The following is a 23,955-nucleotide window of genomic DNA, read 5'->3' as shown; positions in this document are numbered from 1 at the left end:
CTGATCCCTCGCATCCTAGTGAAGCTGAGGGAATTTTGTCTGTGATTTGGGAGGCTCAGCAAGCCCGTCATCTGTGGCATTAATTTTCATTTCAACAACTTGTCTGAGAATGTCAGGGAGAGCATGTGCACTGAGAGGTGCTGGAGAACGTCCAGCCTCCTTTTCCAAACAGCTCTGAGCTGGATCTTGCATCTGAATAGGCCACTCATGTTATGTTACTTAGCCTAAGACAATTCTGGGCTGCCCAGAATGCTAATGACACACTTTTCCACAAAGTATTGTACCTTAAAGACAAAAGCCTTATTCCTGACATTGAGATTAAATGCTTTATTTTCAGCATAATTCTTAATGAGCCTCAAGCATACAAGGAGATCTCTGTTTCATCACCCTAATACTATTCAGGTCCTTTCCAGCACTGTGAGTAGCTCCTGTAATGACAATTTGTGTACATGCAGCTTTCTTAGTCTTTATAATTTGGCATAAGCATTTAATGAAAGATGAGATTAATATTCCCATTTTGGTACTGTTATTTACCAACCCTTGCAGTAATGAAGCACTCAGTACTAATATTTGATAAATGAAGTCTAAGGTCTACAAATATTTTACTAGGCAGCAACATATTTGCAAATTTTTTATAATTTAATTTATTATATGCAAATTCATCACTTGACATTTCATTAATGTTTAGTTTCCTGTAGATCATTAGCACATGAATCTTTTTATGACAGTTTATGCAATGTGCAAAGAATTACAGCCAGAAGGTTCATTTGAAGGACAGGATGTTTTATATTTGTTTTACGGCATTCTCATTATGATAACAATACATAGCATTTATTTCCAGAAATGATGATGGCATTTACCTCTAATATTTACACGAGTAAAAAAAAATATCTGTTTAAATTACTGACTAGAGGTCTCCATCTATCCTATAAAGTGGAACCAAAGAGGCAGTCGTAGTTACCCTCCTCTAGACAGCTTGGTGGTTTCAACATATCACCTAGAGCCTCTCTTAAAGTCATCATAAGAAATAAAATACTTAGATGTCATATCGAATCTCCATTTATCTGGGTGGTTTAATGCATTAAAAGGAAAGAGGCAGCATGAAGGTAAAGCAGACAGCCTCAAAACACTGCAGTTAACGGCACCATTTTGAATACAGCTAGTCAGAAAAGCTGAACAGGACAAGGTTCCATTAATTTCTGAGGTTCAAGCCTTTCTCAAGTGACTGATGCAGAATCACAATTTTTGCTTTGCACAAAGTTGCACAAGGACTGAGGGCAGCAATGGGGAAGAGTTGCAGTCTGCATTTCCCCTGCTTCCTGTAATATACACACACACTGAAGTGCTTTTGTCTAAAGACAAAGTTAGGGTTCAAAGGTAGCCTGGATTGGTATTTGTTTATATGGGTGGGTTTTTTAATTTAATTTTAGAAGATAACTGTAAAAATTAAATGTGGTTTTCAAACAGGAGAAGGTAGATGTAAAGTATCGCATCATTATACTTACACATTTCAGTGGATAAAGACAGTTAGTACCAGTTGTATGCAAATATTTTAATTTAGGATATTATTTACTTACGTTCTTTGATTAGACAGCTCAGTCATCTTGTGATTTTACACATTTGCCAAAAAGCAACATACTAGCAGGGATTGTCTAGAGAGATCTGACACTATTTTGTCTTCATCCAGGGTGGTAATAAAGGCAGAATTCATTGGGCAACACTCAAAGACTTGTGATAATTTTTAAAAAGTTGTATGATTGTTCTTGAGATTTGTGTGGTTTGAGTAAGAAAGGTGGCAGCCTCCCCAAGAGATTGCTTTCTGAAATAATTATTTTAATTAGCCTTTTGTCCTTTCTTAATACTTTTAAGAAGATTAGTTTGGGGGATGCCATATCTGCAGATCTCTGCTCAAAATATGGGTCAGCCGGGTTTGTACAAGTAAGCCATTTCCAGCTTCCCTGAGATTTCACTGTGCCAAACCCTGACTTGCTGGTGATCCCTCAGACATTACACCTGTGAAGCCTGGCCTCACTTGCTAAAAGGCCATGATCCCAAGATGTAGCTTCTTCTCTACTGGTGAGGTCTGTAAACCAAATGTTCTGCTCACGTTTATATTGCCAGGTGGGCGTGCATCTCATTTAAGTGAACATGGAAATCACTGTACAATTTTTTTTTCTGTCATGATGATCATCTTCACAAGTTTACATTGGTGTGTTGTTTTGAATTGTAATGGTCTCACAGGCAGTCACCCCAGCCTCCCCACTCTGAGTTTTCCAGTTCTTTTACACCCCAGCTTCAGACCTCCTTTTTCAGACTTTCTTGACTTACAGCCTCAGGATTACCCTGGACATAAAGACCAGGCATTTATAAGAGCTGGGCCAGTGCTGCTGCAGGAATAGGAGATGTAAAAATGGAGCTGGGAGTCAGAAACAGGGGAATGATCCCAAGGAAATGCTCCTGAGGCAGCCAGGTGGGAATGGGAACTGTTGATGGGCAGTGATGGCTGCTCAACACCTCACAGTCAATACCAGCCCAAATAAAACCCGACTGTTCCTCCAGGCAGGAGCAGCTATCAGCCTGACTGTGCAGACAGGTCAGTCGGCTGTTTGCCCAGCTAGGGACCTCCTTCGCCTGTGCCCCCGCGCTGCCACTTGTGCTCCCTGTGCCCCGCTGCCCCAGGCCCCCGCGCTGCCCTGCCTGCTGCCTGCCCACAGCCCGCTCCTGCCTCCGTTCCTGTCCTGGTAAGGCTCTTAGAAACCTTCCCAGGTGGGATCAGGTATGAAAATCTGCAGCTGAAGGAAGGGAACTTGTCAGGGGGAAAAGGGTGTGTGGTGGATCCAGGCTGGGTTGTACCTCTGTACCTTCTTGCGTCATACTGACCTTATACTAAATTTGGTTAAAATATCGGGGAGTTTGTTTCTCCACCTTGTAGGACCCTCCACTTCTAAAATAGTCTATAGATGACTAAGCCATAAGCCCATGCTTGCGTTTTCTGTTAGGGACTTAGTGACAAAAAGGTGTTGACTTCGATCAAAGTCACTTATGTTACCTGTACAGCTAAATAAAACTCAGAAGTTTTCTGAAATTCCAGGTGTGGAGATTCTGCCTCTGCACCAGTTCCTGTGTTTCTTGCTGGCATTATAGCCACGCTGGAGCCAGCCTTCAAGGATGACTCCAGCAAGTTGCACTTTAATTCCTACTGAGAGAGGCCTCCAAAGTGACTTCATTACATTTTTGAAATCTTTATTTTAAAGGCCAAGGGAAAAAAAGTAATTTCTTTGACCCTTTCTTTCCTCAGACATATTACAGAAGTTAAAGAAAGGAGAACAATAAAGCATAAACAACCAGCTTACTATAGGAAAGGCAAAATATACAATTGTACCCTTTTTTGGTCGAGCTGATCTTGGTGGGTCCTCTGCTTATGCATCTATCTATAGCTATATGCAAATCTGACAGCTTTATTGTATTTTTGTATCCCTGGATGTGTTAGACAATCTGTTCTGACCTTAAAATATACCAGACATGAAAGTCAAATATTACCCTTAACTCATTTCCTGCTTAGTAAAAAAGTTTTACTTGAGGGGGGTCAAACTGCATGCAGCTCGTGTGCAAACACATCACACAAACAGGAACCTGTTTAAATATGATGAAAAAGAGGAAGTATTTCTAACAAACCTGGTCGTGTTTCAGCTACGACAGGATCTGTGACATCAGATGGTTTCCCAACACCAGCTTGGTTTGTTGCCCGCACACGGAACACATAGCTCACACCTTGTTTTAGGCCACCTATCTGGAGGAAGCAAATATATATACACTATGTGTTACAAAACACTGATTTTAATTCCACACTTATTACAGATCAGTCTGGATATTTGATAGTTATATTTCCTTTCTTTTTTTTTTTCTTTTTTTTTTCCCCTTTCTTTTACAGTGGACAAATATTTCTTCCTCTTTTTTTTTTTTCCAGTTCCATAGTGACATGACTAATCTGTATGGCTTGCTCTTTCCTTGTATGCATAGCTAACGTTTAGACAGCGTCATCACTGTCATCGATTTCTTTGCAAAAGGAGCCTTGTTATTGGAACAGGATGTTTTTAACTCATGTACCTTGACCTCTGAAACATCATAGTCTTTTACTGCAGGTAGATCTGGCTTTTAAAAATGAAATTATCAGGGTAATAAGTGGCAGCCACACCTATTCAGAAACAGAAGGGCATTTAATTGTACAGATTTAATTATAGTGACTTCAGGAATCATACTGACATTATAACATCTGTGGATACTCCTTTTAAACCTATATAAAAGGATCACACTTTAAAATGAGTTGTCTTTCAAATATTCTGAAAAGCATACAAATAGCAAAACTACTTCAGACATATCTCTAGAACTGAGATACTGCTGAACCCTAATTTAGAAGTCATTCCACAAAATGATGTAGCATAATAGTGCAAAAAGCTTGGGTTTAACTTGCTGTGAAATGTGAGAAGGTACTTTCTATTAGAAATGATCACCTGCCACATTATCATGGCATCTGGTTTTGTGCCATCTGTTGCCATACCTATCTTGCTCTTGAACCAGAAAATGCTAGGGATGCCTTCTGTGTTACAAGAGTGGTATTTGGGTTTAGCAGTGCTTTCTTTTATTTTTAGCCTTGTCATACCAGGTTGTCTTCTGAGTTACTGTCTTCTCTGACTATACAGGCATTACAAGTATATATCCTTAGCACAACATAGACTACTATGTCTTTTATTAAATGGAACCATGATCAGCACAGGAAGATGCTATTGAAGGCTGACTTCTTCAAGGTTATACTGTTATACCAGTATTTGAATCTTAAGCAATTTACCTTCAAGAATTTCTTTTGAAGTGGTTTCTCATTGACACTTTTCCAGTGTTCCTCCTTTGCTTCAGTTTCCTTCATATCAACATAATAACCAACTATGGGACTACGACCAGTATAAACTGGTTCCTTCCACAGTAAAACCAAAGAGTCCTTCCTAACTTCTGTGCATGTGACATCATGGGGTGGCCCTGAAAGGTAAAAGTTGAAGTTGTGATATCAAAACAAATCCCAAAGGAGCTAGTGCAGACTTCAGAAACAAAACCAGACACCATGTTGTACACCTAGAGCTGACATAATATGTACAGCTCCTCTGTATCATATCTAGACCTGATATAAATACAACCCATGCCTATTAAAAGACTAGCCCCAAAAAAACAAAAAATCGTTGAGGCTGGTATCTTGATCAAATATTTATGAACAAACAAAACAAATAAGTAATCTCCAAACTCAGGGAAATAAGTTAATTATTAAGCTAATGTGCTGCTTCAAGGACTGCTCTAAAGTCCACTGAAGTCAATGAAGGTTGTTCTCATTCATTTCAACTAGTGTTAAAAGGCCAGTGATCTTGACCAGAGACAAGGGTTGCAGGACAGATTCTTCTCTGCCCTGTACCTTAGACAGGTATTTATGCCTACCATTTAAACTAGGAAGCAAAGTGGCAGACACAGTTCAGGAGCCAAGCAGGAAAGATAAAGAAAATACAAGCTGCTTGTAAAATGCTACTGATTAAACATGGATTGTTTAATGTATCATTGTAAATGTACTAAATCAAAGTGATGGAGATTCAAGCCTAGGTATGAACTTCAGTGCCCACTGACTCCCCTGGAAACTGAAAGCATTGAGAACTTAGGCAGCCGACTGCAGAGCACCCTTGGGCTGTGAGTAACCTCCATCTCCCACTCAGGATCCTACCAGGTACAGCAATGGTCCATTCTTCACATTTGAAGGGCTGGCTGGGTAGGGAGGGTGTCCCAACCCCAGCCAGGTTAGCAGCAGCCACCTGGAACTGGTACACCATGTTTTCCTTCAGGTTTTGAATCTGCAGAATTAACGAGATGGTACTTATTAACTTTGGATTATGGCTTTAGAAAAAAGTCACAATGACAATTATTGAACCCATGAGTGTGCTTTTAAGTGCCTGAACAGATGAAAGCGTTACTGACATCATACATAAGGCGATAACTATCTTGGCTTTTCCCCTAATCCACAATGGAGCATACATGAGTGGTCTCGGCATGCTCTAATTGTAACCTTTTTCCTATTGATAGACACTTTGGTAGCCAGGGAGGGAGCAGGGTATTGCTCAACAATCACATTAATCTGTCTCTTAATACGGAGTAAGTTCACTTAAGGCAAGAGGTGTCCTCACAGTGGGGTGCAACTCAGTCCTGGCATTGCTTTTCATTTGTGAAGCAGCTCAACAAGGTTGTAGCTAGCTCTGTCTTTAAATTGGGTCAAGAACTGATCACAGAACACAGCTGGCACAGAGCTGGTTCCAGCACCAGCAAGCACTGGGGTAGGTCCACCAAGCCCAGTAGGAATGCCATTTGTTGTGAGGGGCTGACTTACAAAAGATCAGGCTATGTCTAGAGTAGTGAATTCACAGATGACAGTTGGTGCCAGACTAACAGATAAGTGCACAGACCATTTTGCATAGACGTTTAACAGAGCTAAATAAATTTGTTATCACAGATATAAAACCCTCTGAACAGCAATCTGTACACTGAATCATAATTCATCTGAATCTGCTTTTCAGGTCTGTTTTGGAAATATTATCTGCACCCACAGCAATAACAGAAATTAACCTCTTACCCTGTACGCCCTTTCACTAATGGCCTTGATGTTGGCTTCCATCCATTTCCCAGGAACTCCATCAACCACTTCACGATAATTCACGTAGTAGCCAGTAATTTCTGTTCCACCAATGACTTTAGGTTGTTTCCATCCCAATACCATCGAGTCACGAACACTCTCAAGTATCGTGATGTCATAAGGTGGAGATGGAGCAGCTGTTTCAATGTGAATAATACATAAATAGGAAGTTATATTTTGATAGTTAGACTGGCATTCAGCTACCGTATTCAGGTGGCTCCCATCCTGCGTTTCCTAATTAGGACAATATTTACATGGTCAAGGGAAATTTCTGGAGGTGGAATAAGAAATGCAGGATAAAAGCTTCCATAAACCAATTGAAGAAGTCTAAACTGCACAGGAATTAGTTTTCAGGATTGTTTGTTTTTTGAGAAGCAAGCTGATACATAGTGAAAAAATGCGTTGCAGTTGCAGCTCTGATGTAAGTGCTCACGACTCGCTTCAAAACTGTGAAGAATGAGGAACTAAAACTAATATTACAGGAAAAGTAAAAAAAAATGGAGATGCAATGATTTGGTTTCTTTTGCTGAAAGCAAACCCTTTTTTCACACATACAATATTTGTTGTATTGATTGTTGTATCTTTTTTTTTTAAATAGGCCCACATTCTTCCCTTCTGAGAATGGACTTTATCTGTTCATTCTTTTTTTTGTTGTTTTTTTTTCTTTTAAATTTACACACTATGCAAATTTTATCATTGCACCCATCACATGATCTTACCTTTAGTGGAAGGAAGTGTGATCATAGGCACTGCAGACTGACCAGAAAGGGAACATGTCTGTTACTGGAACTTACATTAAAGAATCTGTGGCATAGTCTCTTTAGTCTCTTTCTTTAATTTTACTTTTTTTTTAACAACACAGAAATCATTAACTTCATCCCAACCCATTTTCTTATAAAGAATTTTCTGTATCTAGTGGGGAAATGCTTGCCCACACCCAATATGTCATGGACCAGTGAAGAGCCCTACTTGTGACCCTTAAGTTCTTTTGATAGAAATCCTACATCATAGATGTTTCCTTTTGTCTTTCATGTTTTATGTCAGTGCCAGCTAGCCCCAGGCGCCTCCACTTCGTTTTCTCTTCAGTGCTTTGCATAAGACTTTTGAGTCTCACTTCAGAGGCCTGGGGAGGAATTCAGTTCACTGGCCAGGTACCAGAACCTATATGAAATTCAAGCCTCCACATTTCTCAGGCACAATGGGTATTTAGGTGTTGACAACATAAAACACGATTTTGTGTGTGTACCTGCAACTTGATAGGTTTTCCTCACTACATACTGCTGTCAGTCAGAGATACAACACAATGTTCATTAGCACTGTGTCTCACAGGATAAGCTGCAGCTTAGGTATAAATCCACAAAGGATCTTCATACATCCTAACAGAACACATGCTTACCATCCTAATCAAATTTTTTTTCCTTCACACATACATAACCCAGAGGCTAGGTAACAAAACACCTAACAAATTACTGAAGTGACTTAGAAATAATACATTGATATGTAGTCAAGCAAGCTATTAAATTAGTAAACACATTTGTAGGTTTCGCTTTCAGTAGTCACTAAGTTTGTAAAGTGGTCTCCAATACTATTCCATGCACAATGATATTAACGGAGCATGTAATTAATGGGTCTGATAGAAGATGCATCACTGGAGAGCGCCTTCACTTGTGGCATGGACAAGCAGAGGTTATAACTGTCTGAAGTGGATGTAACAAAGCAGTGAAATCTATTTATTTTATTAACTCTCACCTGTATCTTTCTTTGTCACTTTTTCCAGTGTCAAAAGTTTCCCAGGTCGAGACTTACTTGCCTGCTTAGCAGCAATATTTTGTGGTGCAGATGTGACAGCATCTTTAACCATTTCTCTCATGTTATTGTCTCCTGTTCTCCCCAGTTTGTCAGAGCTACTGGGTAGTGTGTCTTTATTAAATTTAGCATTGCGTTTTAGCAAAGCATCTGTGTCAAAGATAGGCTGGGAGGACTCATGCATGCCTTCCCAGCTGATAGTGCAGTCTGTTAGTCCACCAGCTTTACCACTCAGTTCAGGACACACACCATGAAGCAATCCTCCCCCTATAATTGCCAGAAAACAGCAAAGACATTTTGAATTAGAACATATTGTTTTTTCTTCATTTAGTCAACAGAACAAAGAAATGCATACAGTGAACAATACAGCCAAAGTATGACAAATCACAGGTTTTACATACAAAACATTAAGCTTGCATTCACAAAAATTTGAAATGCACCTAATACCTCTCAACTTGCTCACAAGCAAAGCAGAATAAATATGGAAAGTTAATAGTAATCTACATTGGCTACAATTGTTTTTGTATCAGATCTTCCAAGTCATATTTCTGATCCTTTCAAGATGATTTCATAAAATTGCCATAGGCTGTATCTCTGTGCTCTAAGGCTGTGAGGTACACGGTTTTGATACAAATGAGTGAGGGTGTTGCAGACACACAACTTATTGTGGCTCGATAATCTCATTAATCTTTATGGATTAGTTCAGGCAGTGGTAAACAGAAATAATTAATCAACAAAGGGAGAACACACAGGGTTATAGAAGGTTTACAAAAGACACATTGCACTGATTATTAGATTTAGGTATGGAAACAAATTTCTTAGTAACTGATGGTATATAGGATGTGTGCATTAGAGGTGATAAATACCACATTACAGAATCAGAATGCCATTCCATTTTCCAGGATACCTATGAAGTGAACTTGGCAGTGCTCTCTTACAGTGGTTCACAAGAAACACCTGAAGAAGACTGGATGTTGAAGGTGAACAGTCTACAAGAGTGCAGTGACTGTGAAACTATGACTGTGAGACCATAAGATCTATGGATAAATTATTATTTGTGGATAGCATTGTAAAACAAAACAATTAGTTACAAATACTTGCTGAAAACATCTTTACTTAATTAAACCCCAACATATTTATAATTGAAAAGAGCAATGGAAAATAGCTTACCAATGGCTGCTTGCACTTCTATAGGCTCTGAATCCTGTGAAAATTCACTGAGCCCCGCTGCATTAACAGCTCTGACTCTGAAAATGTACTTCTCACCATTGACGAGCCCATGGCAAATGAATCTAAAGTAAACCAGTGAAGGAATTAGAAAGTATGAATAATATTAAAAAAACTTAAGAGGAAAAGAAAGCATTTCTTCCATAAAATGTATTCTGGTTTCTGAAAACTGAGGATAAACCATGACCCCAGTCACTTAAATGAATGTCAGAATGCAGAAAGTATCTAAGCACCTCACACATGCAACAAAGATAATATCTAAAACCATGTCTCTTCAGACATACCATATATCAACAGTCTTTCCTTCTTAAGAATACACAAGTTTTTGTGTTGCTAGAGGGTCTAACTTACTTCTGTTATTATGTACAATCCATACTTTCTAATGGAAACAATGCAAAAATCTGCAGACATAAGCTCTGTATTTTCTTGTGGGATATCTTCATAACTAAAAGACACCTGTAGCACAAGTTCCCATAATTCACTTCCAATCATAAATGAAAAATTGCAGTGTTCAAAAAAAATTATAGGGTATTGTGCAAGAGCTATGCAGTGTCTGATTTTTTAATTTCACTTTCTTGCTTTCGTACATAGCACAATAATCTAAGTCAGACAAACTCTTTTATTAGAATATTTTTTCTACTGGATTGCCTAATGATCACATGAAAAACACTCACCAATTTTCTCTGGTATTCACCCTGAAAACACAAAATTTCCCAAGACAGGAATAATTTCTTTCAGAAAAATTGAGTTTGGGGAATGTAAATACTTTATTTAAAACAACATTTATTTTTCAATAGGTATTTTCAGTGTATTTTATTTCACATTACTTTTATTTTGTTCTGCTTCATAATGTCACATCTTCCACTAGCAATGCTGACGTCATGCAATGATGTACAAAGCAAATATAACATGGAAAACAATATTCAAAAATGAAAATTTTATTGTAGTGAAAAAAATGAAACCTGAATCAAAATTTTCAGAGCAGAATCTTCCCTACCCATTCAACCAGACTTTTCCAAATCATTTGCTTTAACTAGGATGTGTGCAGAAAACAAATTTCAGAAGATCAAAATATACTGCATAATGCAAACTATGAGCTACAGCTAATGCCTTGAGACTGACTCAGCTAGAAAAATCAAGTTTACAGACAGCCTGTGCCTGACTGCATCATACATTATATTGCACTGACTAAAAATGCAGTGATAGGAACCTAAGCAGTGTAGTAATATCACAGTATATAGAAACTCAGAACAATATTTTTATTTCTACAATGAATAAAGATCACATTTCATATTTTAACATCAGAAAGCAACATGAAACTTCACCAACACTTGATGCAACCACAATATAAATCATAGAAGTATATAATATTACCACATACAACTGTTGCAATATAAATGCACAAAATACTTAAAGGAAATTGTTGTGCTTGTGTTCAAGCAAGTGGGGGTTTAGGTACTTTTGATACACTAAGCATTTACAGTGCCCTTCTAAACAATAAAATTGGTCCAAGGGTATTTAGCAGAGTGTTACTTATTGCGATAAATGTTGTCATGGATAGCAATTACAAATAAGCATAATCAGTCATAACAAACAGGGACTGCTTCTGGATTGACATTAATCCACTTGTGATCAATTTTTGCAGTTACTCCTTTAGACTCTGAATATTACATCCTCATCCAAATAAAACCAAACCTGATTTAGCTTGCAGTTTTAAATCTTGATTATTTCTTCTGACTGCAGACTGAGCTTCATGTCAGTAAGCAATGTGAGTTTACACCCAATATTTAAGAGTGTTCATTAGTATCTTGATAATTGCAAGAGCAGTTAGAAAGCAATATTGTTAGTGTGATACAGTCCACATGTCCTCCTGACATTCTAGATACACAGTCCAGAAATGTTAACAGCAGTCTTCCAAAACAAAGGACTTTGCTTCCAAACATTATGCAGTCTTCCGCATTTGTAACTTCAGTCATTCCTCACTGTACTGTTTTTCATCAAACTGATAGGCTGTAAAACAGCTAGAACTAGCGAGCTGCTTCTCTTTTCTTCACTAGCAATGTACATGTTTCCTTCCCCCTTGACTAATTATTTCTATTATAAGGTTGATTATAAATTCTTTTTGGAGAAGACTCACAGTTTGAAATATGTGTTTGTAATTTCTTATGAACTTCATCTGCAAGAGTGATTCCAGCCTGCTGGCTACCACACAGTGATTAACTCTGCTACTACTACTAATGGCTGGAAAGCACATCTCTCCAGTAAATCAAAAACTGATGACCATAATTTCCATGCTTAAAAATCTGTTACCTTGTGCCTTTCACTGGGTTGTTGTTGCATGGTTCCCAACGGCCAGATCCAACTACACTTGACTCAATGTAGTACCCAACCAGCTCCTTGGCGTCTGGGGGCTCTGTCCAAGTGACAACAACAGAGGTATCTGTATTCCTAGTTGGCATAATACGGCCCGGAGCTTTGGGAATATCTGTGGGAGAGAAACAGAAATAAATCAGTGACCAGCCAGTCAAAATTTACATAAGGATGACATTCTATTCTTGATTATATTAGTACAACCAATACAGATTTAACCCTCAAAAAACTCCTCTGATTTAAACTAAGTAATCTGGCACAACAGGATAAGGTCAGTAGGTTCAAGCCTTCGGTGGTGAGCTGCCTCATTTCTCCATTGCCTATGATTCAGGGCATTTCCTTCAAACTACATCTAGTTTATTCCCTTGTGCTGAACATCTGCACTAGAGATGTGATTTGGAGCTTTCTAAAAGGGAAAAAGTTTAGGTGCACACTGAAGATTTTGTGCCCGCAGAATAAGTCAGAAACCAATGCCCCTGCTAAGTGTAAAAGGCATCTAAAGTGTTTTTCAGAAGAGCGGGTTTACTCTTCTAAAAGAATGTAGTTCATGTGCATCAGACTGCTCTGAGAATTCAAACAGTATGAAGTAAACAGAGACAATCAGGGAACTGGATTGAAATCTGCACTGCTCTTTGGAAACAAATTGCTAATGTAGGTGTAGCTACTGATGCTTTACTGTGGTGAACATCTTGGCTTCTCTTGCGGTGGAAATAGACTCTGCATTCACATAAGTATTAAATTTCTCACTTTTGTTTAACTTGGCGAACAAGAAAGGTTAAACTCTGCTGATGTCTGGGCTTATTTTCAATAAAGACTGTAAGTAAAACAAAACATTTTTCTACTTCCTTGAGTATTCATTTTCTTTCACTATTTGCAGCCTTCGCAGTTCTTGGCATCATTACTTGCAGCTTGTTTGCATCTGTCATTTGAGTATACGTTAAAGGTTCAACAACCAAACTAAAATTATATTAGCTAAAGGGAATAAGTCACTGGCTACTGTTTATACGTGAATTGTTTACTGGGCAGCTATCTGTCTTCGGCCAAAACCATTACATCATAAAATGAAAAGATACCGTGGAGGTAATTGAATACGTACGACCACACACTTACCAAGTTTGTCGTCCACTACAGTGGCTTCAGTTGCTTCTGAAGGTTCACCGATTCCAGCTGAATTGCAACAGCGCACTCGGAAGCAGTAGGATTTGCCTTCAGCCAAATCAAAAACTGCAAAGCGAGGAGACTTCACAGGGATCTCAGTGTTCACCCTTTGCCAGTCCTCTGTGCCAGCAATGCACTGTGGTCAAACCCAGAAACCATGTTTGGAACAAAAACATCTAAAAGCTGAGTGTCTAACCCAACAGGACTTTCTACCCAGACCACCAAATGCATGTCTGCAATGGAGAACAGGGAGTCACGTTCCCTTTTTGGGCCTTTCCGCAGAATGAATGCATTTCAAAGCTTATGAATCTGCCAAATGTTTACCTACCCCAGAAAACATACATAAAATCTTACTGGGTTTAATATATCAAAGCTAAACTCCTCTCCACCACAAGGACGTGATGTTGTTATGAACTGCACCCAGTTCTGAACCACTTTCAAAATAAGTTCTGCAGACATTCAACATCATTGAAAGAACAAAATTCTAACATTGCCACATTGCTTCTAGATGTTCGTGTTACTCAATTTTTTTGTGGTGGCTTCCAGAATTAATCAGGATCTGCCCTTCATTCTCCAGAAAAAATCAACATGTGCAATTAATTTGTGAATTATTTTTATTTCTGTGGCTAGAAGTTCTACATACTTGGACCATTTATACCATTAATATTAGTGATTAATTTTTGCCTGTGATTTACATTAAGGATAATCTCAATTAATCATTCTGGTTTCTGAGGGATTTCAGATTCTCAGGAGAACATTATCTATGTGACATTAGTGCTCAGTACTCAGCATGCAATACGTTATTACAAAGCTTTCTTATATGGAAACTCAAAATTCATATATTCATCCTCTCTAAGTCTGTTGCTAAGTGAAACTCATCTTTTAGACCAGATTTTGTAAGAGAGATGAAAAACACATAATGGGAAGATATTTATGTCTCCCTTGATGACACCTCTAGATTGATAGGGAAAAGAATTGATAAAAAAGTTTGTGAGCCATGAGATACAAGTAAAAAAGGTGATGGAATGAAGAATTTTCTAGGCTAGCAGCCAAGCAAGAACATCTCAGAAAAGCAGGACACCGAAATTCAGACTTATGCTGTTCTAGAAAAGAAATTTTGACATCTTTGTTGAGCTTGTGAAGCAAATGGAAAGTTAATGTAAAGGATAAACATGAAAAGACAGCTGGAGGAGAAAGCACTGATGCCAACAAACTCTTGCAGAATGCCTCCATCCAAAATGTTAACAATCTGTCCCACCAGACAAGCTTCATTTATACAGATTTTATTTTACATATATATATATATATAAAAATACATATTTTTATATATCATATATATGTGTGTGTGATATATATACATAAACATGTGACTTTGCTCTGTGCTTTCTCATTATGGAGGGAGTCTGACAGCTTGTCTACTCCAGGGTAGGTCAATGACACAATTCATAAAAGGATATTACAGTGTGTGACATGTTCTGCATCTACTTTTCTATTTCCCATCTTTCTTTTCTTCCTGGTTTATCTTAACCTACAGTAACAGTTATCTTGACGGAGTTCTAGTCCTGGCCCTAGTTTGAAAGTCTTAGGTGGAAATGAAAGTTAAGTAAAAGTCCAGAAGAGACGGTAAAAGAAATGTAAAAGATTGCCACAACATGGTTCTGATTTTGTCCAATTTTACCTTTTCCACAAAGTACATGATACCCTCATGGCCCCGCTGTCCTGGAGGTTTCCAGCTAAGCACAACATAGTTCTTGGTGGCTTCAGTAACTTGGAGGTCTGTAGGTGGACCAGGAACAACACCCTCTGAAGAACGGTGGAGAATAGGAAAGGGAACTGGGATTTAATTCCTTCATATTTTTATCAGAATTAGTGCCATTAATTAAAATATAGGAGTATTAATGTACCATGGCATCTGATATTTTTTTTAAACATAAAGTTAAAAGCCTTCTAAACATTGGTTTTAAACATCCTTCTTTTAATTCTAAGCATGTTTATTTGTTAGGTCTTGAATAATGAAACCTCACCTTGACAACCAAGTTGTGAGTTATTCAAGGTCAAGTGACTCTCAGAACAACGGACTTTGGGTGTGTGCCAAAGTCTACTAACTCACTGGGAGTTCTAATTATTCAGCCAGCTTCACATTAGGCTTTTGTAGGCAAAAGGACTGTGTTTACCTGCAGGTTCTTCCTCAGTGACAATAATCTGTCCAGTCCATGGAGCAGAAGGGTGACCTGAAACAAATGTCAGAAGTATCAAGGGAATGGGAGACTTCAAAAACTTTTGAAATAATGAGAAAACTGACTCCTGTGGTTCAAAATTAACATTTGCAAGATTCACATCAGCTCTATTTTTGGTTACTACTGTGACTGTTACTCACGTAGTAAGCTAGTTACCCAAACTAGTTGTACGTTTACCAGCTTGAATATTAAAGGCAGCTCAGTGATCAATAGAGCTAGACAATTTAATCCACTGAAACAGCTATTCCTTCCTGAAACATCACTGAGGTCACCTAGGTGACAAGCAGAGGTATTTGGCTCACTCAGCTCATAGTTTTCAAAGAGTGAACTTCAACTGTCTTTTCCATACCTTATTCACTTAGTTTAACAGCTCACTCATTAAACGAACAGCCAAATTCCTGCAGGCTGCTCTTTGTCTCTTTTTAACCACTTTCCCTCACATTACCAGCTTTCAAATCATGGGTCACAGTCACAAACAGAAATGGCTCAGCCTGACTCAACATACCCACTTGATATGATTTGGTGGCTCTCTCAGCACCGCTACGTCAGCATATTACTGCAGTTATGCATTCAGCTATCAACCAGGTCAATGCACTTTCAGAGATAATTTTTGCAAATTCTGTTCTCCACCTCCACATGCTTGACCTTATATTGGCTGATCTGTTGGATCATGAAGGATGAGAGGAGGAGATCAGTTTCCACCCTTCCCACCAAGGAGTCTCCTCCAGACTTCAGGTTTCACATGTCTATCTGAGCACAGTGCTTCCCAGCAGTGCCAAACCTTCTTCCTCTGGCCTTTTGTTTTTCTTTTGAATGGGAACTATGATCATCTGACTGCAGCCTGTAGCTTGCAGCTTTGTAGACATACAAGCTGGGACTGTGGGAGCCCTGTAGCTTGCATGCAATACCCCTTCACACTGCACCATTTTAAATAACAGGACTTCCAAAATTAGTAGAAATAATCGGATTTTAGGCATATGATTTTGGCATATGGGTAGAGAGATGTATTTGGAAGCAAAATGTCTGTGACGCAGGAGAAATATCCTTGACTGGCAAAATGTGAGAAAGCAGGGAACTTGGGATCTGTTGGGCTACCCTGGTATTGTACTGATGTTACTGGAAGACTTCGATCATCACATGAGCCCAGAATGAGCCACCCTTGTCTGCGACTCAGAGACAGACTATTCATAGGATCCATTCAGCTATTTTGTTGCCTGAACAAAAGCAAGTCTCTTTAGGCAATTAGCTCTCCTGTGCCTTTTTCGCCCCTTCCTGCAAGTTCGGAGCACAGCACCACAGCCAGCCAAAGCCACTTCAGCCGACAGAGCACTTTGTGCAAAGAGCACGGAGATGATTTCTTGCAAAGCTGTTTCCAAAGAATGTTTTGTTTTTGCATTGCTCCCTCTAGTGGTGTTTCAAAGGTTTATGAGTAGATCTTTTTTTTTTTTTTTTTTTTTTTTAATTACTTAAACCTCGCAGGTAACCTGCAAAAAGCACATCTTACTTCTAAGCCTGGCTCTGTCAGCAGGATCCAGAGCAGCCACGGGCTCTGACACCCGGGATGGCAGGCTGATGCCAGCTTTGTTCACAGCTCGGACTCGGAAAATGTAGGAACGGCCTTCAATCAGACCAGTGACAGGGAAACGAGCAAATTTCACAGGAGTCTCATTGCACTGGGTCCAGTGGGCCGTGCCAACCTCACACCTGAAAAATAGAAAGAACAAGAGCAGTGCTGGGAAGGGGAAAATGCAGACTTGGCTGGTTCATACCAGTTTCCTCTGCAGCGTTGTATACTGGTGACAGCAAAGCAGCTGCACCCAGGGGTCAGGGATGAAGTACCATCTGGGCATGCCCTAAATCCCTCACAGCTGCACCCCTTCTTTCCTGAACTGAGGAAGGCGCATGAGCAGAACTCAATTCACTGTTTAAACTCTCTGAAGTATGCTTAAGGAGTGTCAGCTTTAGCGTTCTTGGAGTGACATGAATTACATGGATCTTTTACATTTGCCAGAAGGTGACCAGTTCATGTTTCATGCCGTGCTTCACTACATCCTACAAAATGATGGGCTTCATGGGGCATGGAGACCTCCGTTGTGAGTTCTGTGACCAGCCCAGCACACAGATGGCTGTGAATGGGGTTAAAGTCAGTCACGCAGCTGGACCCTGCTTCAAAGGCTGCTGGGGCTGCCAAGGGAGCCTGCGGTTTGGTGGCTGCAGCCACTGCAATGACAAGACCTTGCAAAGTGATGCTGGTCCTGCTGCTGCAAAACCTCACACCTGACAGGAGGCTGTTTTCTGGCAGAAGAGATAACAAGCAGCAGGAAGGGACTGCAGTGACTTCAGCTCAGGCAGCCAGGAGGAGCCTGTGGGGATGGCTTCCCTGTATCCGCAACATGGTCAACAGGAACATGAACTAGCAGCTTGGGAAAGACTTTTTATTGTTAATGAGATACCTGCCAAACTGAATGTTGCAGTGCCTACCCAGATTTCTTGGCATCTGTGAGCATCTGTTTTCTGGGAATTGTTACCATCTTGCTCAGGGTGGTTTTGTGGCTCTGGTTTCTGCCTGGGGCAGAGGATGCCCACGCTTTGCCCCTAGCATTAGCACAGACCCCTCCTGCTGGCTTGGGTTACCCACTTACTCTAGGGTCCTTACTCCAGGTTAGGGGCTAACCTGGCTGAATATTTGGGTGCCTAAATACCTTCAGTGGGATCAAATACTGGAGAGCAGCAACACAGCTTTGAATTTAGGAGCAAATTTAGAATAAAGAAGGTGAACACAAAGGAAAAAGCAAAGTGCCATTCATCTTGTGGTTAGTCTTAGTGCTGACATCCCTCAATAGCCTAGTTTTAAAATGAGATATTATTTTTCAGAGTCTAGTCCTGTCTTTTGTTTAGGCTTTTCCAATGAATGTGAGAACCATAGCTTAGGTCTAGCGCAGCATAGTTACAGTGGCAACTGACACTGAGAAGTTAGAAAACCATTTTTGTATTATTTTAATTATATTTGAATTGAACGTTAGATTTATTTCACAAAGCAATGACTTCTTTTTCACATATATAATTTATATATATACAACGGCATAATACAGTGGCATATATATATATATAAAATGTTTGTGGGTTTTTTTAACATGCATCTGAATAAACCCACAGGAACACCATACTACTAATGATGTATTCTGTTACTGACATTCAAATAGATATTAGCAGCTCCGAAGATCATTGCAAGTCTCAAAATACTGACTGAATTTCTTAAACCCCAAGCTTCTGGAATCCTGCCACTGTGTGACACATTGATGTTTCATATTTTTAAAAATTATTTCAAACTCTTATTGTTACAGAGAAAAACACCTACGCGTGACCTGCATGCAGCTTGTCAATCTAAGAGTTTGAAAAACAACAGTGCATAAAAGAAATGTAAGTCCCTTTGGGATAATATTTTGCTTTGTGCTACGTAGTAACTATTTGGAAAGGTGCAGGAGAGCGCTGACACAGAAGGAGCCACAGCTGCCTGATGGAGCCGATTCTGTAAGCTACCAACCGCTGCAAAGCCCCAAGGCCTCTCAAGCCCCACAGGAAGCAGCAAGGGCTGAGCTATGCAGTGTCTCACAGAATCCTTTCTATGTAGTTAAATGAAGCAGGACGTAATTATTTCCATGAAAGTTGTATCAGGCCCAGCCAATCTAAACCAAAAAAAGTGATTTCCTTCTGGCCAGCAACAAGAATTAAAATAACAAAATGACCATTTTATCTCATGCTTTTCAATGTGCTTTTAGATTTTTGAGTTAGAATGAGCAGCAATATAAATTCTCCAGTCTGGCGTGCTCACTGACCTGTCAATGAAATATCCAAGGATGGGGTTTCCTCCATCAACAGCAGGCTGCTTCCAGGAGACAATGACATAATCTTTGTTGGCATCTAAGCACTGCACATCTAGTGGTGCGCCAGGGGCTCCTGGGATTTCAGCGTCAGCATCTGTGAGGATGGAGACATGTTTCCAAATGTGAACCATAGTTCTTTCTCAATTATTAATCTTTAGGACCAAACTCTGCACCTAATGAGCCAAAAAAAGAAGTTCCATTACTGGCTTCAAAAAGTATTTGTTTTTATATTGCCAGTGTTTTTTCTAGGTTTTGGGTTTCTCTTTGGCACATTTACAAATGCTTAGTATGTTATAGCATACTGTACATGTAGTTCACCTAGGCATTTTAAACAAAATTAGTAACATGCATTCTGGTTGGGTCACTGCCAGAGACGTAGCTGAATGAAAAACTCCACAGACTGTATATTTACCTGCTATTCTACTTAGGAGAAGAGGCTGATATATTGTCTTACTGCCAGGTAATGGCTCAATCAAAAGTATTCATCCACTGCATATACAACACTGAAAGCTCTTACCTCCACACATGGCCCTTCATTGTTTGTTTTCGCTTAGCTAAGAACTGCAAAGGTATCAAAACCTTTTGAATTTTAATTATATTACACATACACTATCACTGTGGAATATAACCTCCGTAAGAATGAGCATATTGTTCCTTTCAAGTGTTTATCACAAACCTGGGACTGCTGATGTCAAAGGGTCCTGGCTTCAGCTTCTGGACATATCTTATTGAAAACTTTAAAAAAACAGAGCACAGTGCTGGGCACTGCGGAATTTTACTGTTTACACAGAGTCTGATTGGTGAGATAGGGTAATTTTCATGTCGAGAAAAATAACCTTTACTGGAAGAATGTATGAAAGATTTTCAAAGAAAAGAGGTGGTTTCTCTGAAGAATAGCACCAATTTGTACACTTACGTGTAGCATTTTTCAAGCCCTGCTGTGAGTTTAAAAGAAGACCTGACTTAGACGAGAAAGATGTATAGATCTGAAGAAAAAAATACTTTGCTAAAAAACCTTTTTCATACATTCTATCTAAACCCTAGACTTCTTAAACAGTATCGGTGTTTCAAGGCATTACAGGATTTTGTACTGCAATATACAGTAATCCCTATTTTTCATGCTTTTGGCTTTCAGAAAAAAAATGCCTTAAGTAAAACAGCAGTCTTCAGAAAAAAGAAACCCACATTTTACACTGTTTCTTCTCTTACAGGCAGAGTAGCATCATACGGAGCTTACGTGCTCTAATTACAGCTAACCTGATGTATTTTTAAAAACAATAACATAGAGGATATAAGCAATCCAGATAACAAAATAATAGGAACATTAAGAGCAATAACAACATGTATTTAGTGCTCTCCATATGAAAAGTTTTAGTTGCCCATATTTACCACTTGATGGAACATGAGACACCACAGTTTCTTTCCAAGACAGACTGGGAAATAGCTGGGACAACCAGCATTGCTGATCAGCCTCCAGGAGGCTAGGATTTCACCCCTGATGGGCTTGCTGACAAATGCTCAGCTGTAACCATGGCAGAAGGGTCACGCACCCTCTCTAAGTCCATCTAGAGACTTAACAACATGTACTTGATCAGTGCAGCGCTCACTTCCATCGATACACAGGAATTTCTGTGTGTAACACAGAAAGACAATGGCTTGTGCCTAAATACCATAGCTAGCCATTTACAGCAGATCTGTCTACAGTTTAGGAGGAGCAGTGAGGAATATAGTAGCTAACCTGAGACTGTGGGGACGTTTTAAGTAGGAATGTATAATATAATTGCTCTAATTAGAATTTGGCAAACACACTGATTGGCTAATAAGATACTCTGGTGAAAGGGATTGTGGGTTTGCAATCAGGTCATACCTGAGCTGCTGGAAGATGTAACAGGAATGAGGGTGATTATTTATTTATATGGCAGCACAATTTTAAACAAAGCAAGAAAGGCAAGTCCTATTTCTTGTCACAGCTGCTCATTTCAGTAGAGTCTTTCCTCAGGTGATGAAAACATCTGCTCCAGTCATATTTTCTGAGCAGGCTGTTATCTCACACAGCTCTGCTGGACTTGGCAACATAGTACCATTCTGGGCATGGTCTTAGAGCCAAGAATTCCCAGAGCATTTTGAGTTAGCATTACACACTTCAGCTGCTTTTAGCAGCTGGGACAGATATAGAATCAGCACACAACCTGATAGCCATGGCTCCTTTTAAAGAGATATTTCTCTAATAGAAATTCAAGGAAGTTTTTTTGTGGTACAAGCAAACAACACCTGGAGAAATTGCATTTTAATTGTACACTCTGCTGCTTTACTATAGAGAATCACAGAATGGTTGAGATTGGCAGGCAACTCCAGAGATTGTGTAGTCCAACCCTAAGATCAAAGCTGGCTCAGCTAGACCTGGTTGCCCAGGACTATGTTAAATCAGGTTTTGGATATCTCCAAGGATGGAGACTCCACAGCCTGTCTGGGTAACCTATTCCAGTATTCAGTCACCCTTGTATTAAAAAAAGTGTTTTCTTATGTTAAAATGAGCTTTCCTGTATTTTAATTTGTGTCGATAGCCTCTTGTCCTGACTCTGGGCACCACTGACAAGAGCCTGGCGCTGTTGTCCTTACTCCCTTCCGTCAGGTATTTATACATATAGATAAACTCCCCCTAGCCCTCTCTTCTCCAGGCTGAACAGCCCCAGTTCTCTCAGCCTTTCTGCATATGAGAGGTGCTCCAAGCCTTTAATCACCTTCACAGCCCTTCACTGGACGCCACTCCAGTAAGTCAACGTCTCCCTTGTACTAGGAAGCCCAGAACTCAATCCAGTTCCAGATGAGTCTCACCAGTGCTGAGTGGAGGGAAAGGACAACCTCCTCAACTTGCTGGCAATGCTTTTCCTAATGCAGCCCAGGATGACACTGTCCTTCTTTGTGACAATGGCATGTGTTCACCTTGGCATCCACCAGGACCCCCAGTATCTTTTCCGAAAAGTGGCTTTTCAGCCAGTGAGCCCCGAGCCTATACTGGTGCATGAGCATATTCTTCCCCAGGTGCAGATCTTTGTGTTTCCCTTCCACTGTATCTTTTCCTGCATTGTGCATTACAGACCCCTCAAATGGTGCACAAAATCTTAATCAAAACAGTGTACTTTTGGCTGGCAGTGAGAGGGTTACAAAAATAAATTTTGAAGTTATTATGTAGATTTTTCCTCTTTATGACTTATGTCCAGTACTCTTTTCAGGCTGAAATTGAGAAAGAGTTTTGTTACATCAACACCCTAGACTTCCTCCTCAGAATGCCAATGGTGTCTGGAAGTCTTCTAGCACGTGACACCAATGCATGAGATATACATTCAGTTTTTCCAGAGTTAACAACTGGAAGCTATATTTCTAGAATATATGAATAGAAAATCATTATCCTCTTTTTACTGGGGAAAAAAAAAAAAAGCACCTCAAATGTCTAAAGCTTATTTTGCCAGCATGTTTTCCTCATTTTGGCATCCTACCAGTATCCTACCTCGAACGAAGACATAAGCACTGTACTCTTCATAGTAGTCTCCCATCACCACTCGTAGAGTGTAAAGACCTTCATCTTCCTTGTTTGCATGAGTCAGTGTTAATGAAGCTCGCTCCCCACTCCAGTGCATCTGGACCCATTTGGATGGTGTAATAAGAACACCTAGAAATTAGAGAATTTCATTATGAGAACTAGCTGGATATACTAAGGAACAGAGTCCAAATATGAAGACTATATTGGAATAGAAATACACAAGAGACCATTCTTACTATGCAATTTTCTGTCTTTGAACACAATCATAAATTATAAATCATAAATGTCCTCATGCCAATTTTGTCTTAGTTTTCAATGCGTAACTTCAGAAAGCAACAGCTTTTTAGTCAGCTGTTGCACAACACATTTGTGCAACTACTTGAGAAATGTCTTGTCATATAAATAAATAGTAAAAACTACGTGGGCTATGTAGATGGGCCACATAGATGTTGGAGCTGATCAAAATGCTTCTAATTTAAATATTTTAAGGAAGAAAAATATTAAGGAAGAAAAAATCCCTAGAAGACATTTTCACAGTGCTTCATCAGTTTTCTAACTGTGGTTCCACTTCAAAATGCTGGATTTTGAAAAACTTTTAATTGAAAAAGAGAAAATGTTATTCTTTGAAAATCTGAGAAAGTGACGATCAAATCATAAAGTTCACATGTGCTGAAATAAGTAAAAATTTACATAAGAGCAGTTTTTATTTCTTCTTGTCAAACTTTCTCACCATTTCTGTACCATTCGATTTCTGGTTTGAAGCGCTTGATATCAGGACTGATGACAACTGTGCAGCCCAGACTCATTGTCTCGCCTTCTCTCCCAAAGGCTACATCAAACTTGTCGACAAAGCTGATTTCAAACCTGGAAGCATAGCCATGAGGGGTAACGCCAACTGTGTAAGGGAAAAAAAACATCTGGTTGGTTACTTTTTCTTTCCTTTTGTGACAAGAGTAGGAAGCAAAAGTACCCAATAATTATGAGTACAATCTCAGGCAAAGTTTAAGGTATAAATAG

At 39.4% G+C, this 23,955-nt stretch overlaps 1 protein-coding gene across 6 annotated transcripts in view; it reads right to left on the bottom strand.

Moving 5' to 3' along the window:
* MYOM1 (myomesin 1) overlaps positions 1–23,955 on the bottom strand; it is a 79,043-nt gene that overhangs the window by 25,897 nt on the left and 29,191 nt on the right. For 4 of the 6 annotated variants that reach the window (XM_040587018.1, XM_040587012.1, XM_040587014.1 and 1 more), the window contains 14 exons: positions 23,669–23,833; positions 22,906–23,067; positions 19,350–19,491; positions 17,018–17,217; positions 15,451–15,507; positions 14,955–15,079; positions 13,229–13,412; positions 12,059–12,233; positions 9,692–9,813; positions 8,465–8,788; positions 6,656–6,852; positions 5,756–5,882; positions 4,847–5,031; positions 3,676–3,790 (listed from right to left, as the gene is read on the bottom strand). In XM_040587018.1, coding sequence (XP_040442952.1) covers positions 3,676–3,790; positions 4,847–5,031; positions 5,756–5,882; positions 6,656–6,852; positions 8,465–8,788; positions 9,692–9,813; positions 12,059–12,233; positions 13,229–13,412; positions 14,955–15,079; positions 15,451–15,507; positions 17,018–17,217; positions 19,350–19,491; positions 22,906–23,067; positions 23,669–23,833 — 2,280 coding nt within the window. The remainder of the gene's footprint in view (positions 1–3,675; positions 3,791–4,846; positions 5,032–5,755; positions 5,883–6,655; positions 6,853–8,464; positions 8,789–9,691; positions 9,814–12,058; positions 12,234–13,228; positions 13,413–14,954; positions 15,080–15,450; positions 15,508–17,017; positions 17,218–19,349; positions 19,492–22,905; positions 23,068–23,668; positions 23,834–23,955) is intronic. The other 2 variants (XM_040587016.1, XM_040587017.1) reach the window with 1 other exon arrangement.

This window comes from Falco naumanni, chromosome 3, assembly GCF_017639655.2.
Source record: "Falco naumanni isolate bFalNau1 chromosome 3, bFalNau1.pat, whole genome shotgun sequence".
NCBI classification, from domain to species: Eukaryota; Metazoa; Chordata; class Aves; order Falconiformes; family Falconidae; genus Falco; species Falco naumanni.
This window is presented reverse-complemented; position numbering and strand designations above follow the sequence as displayed.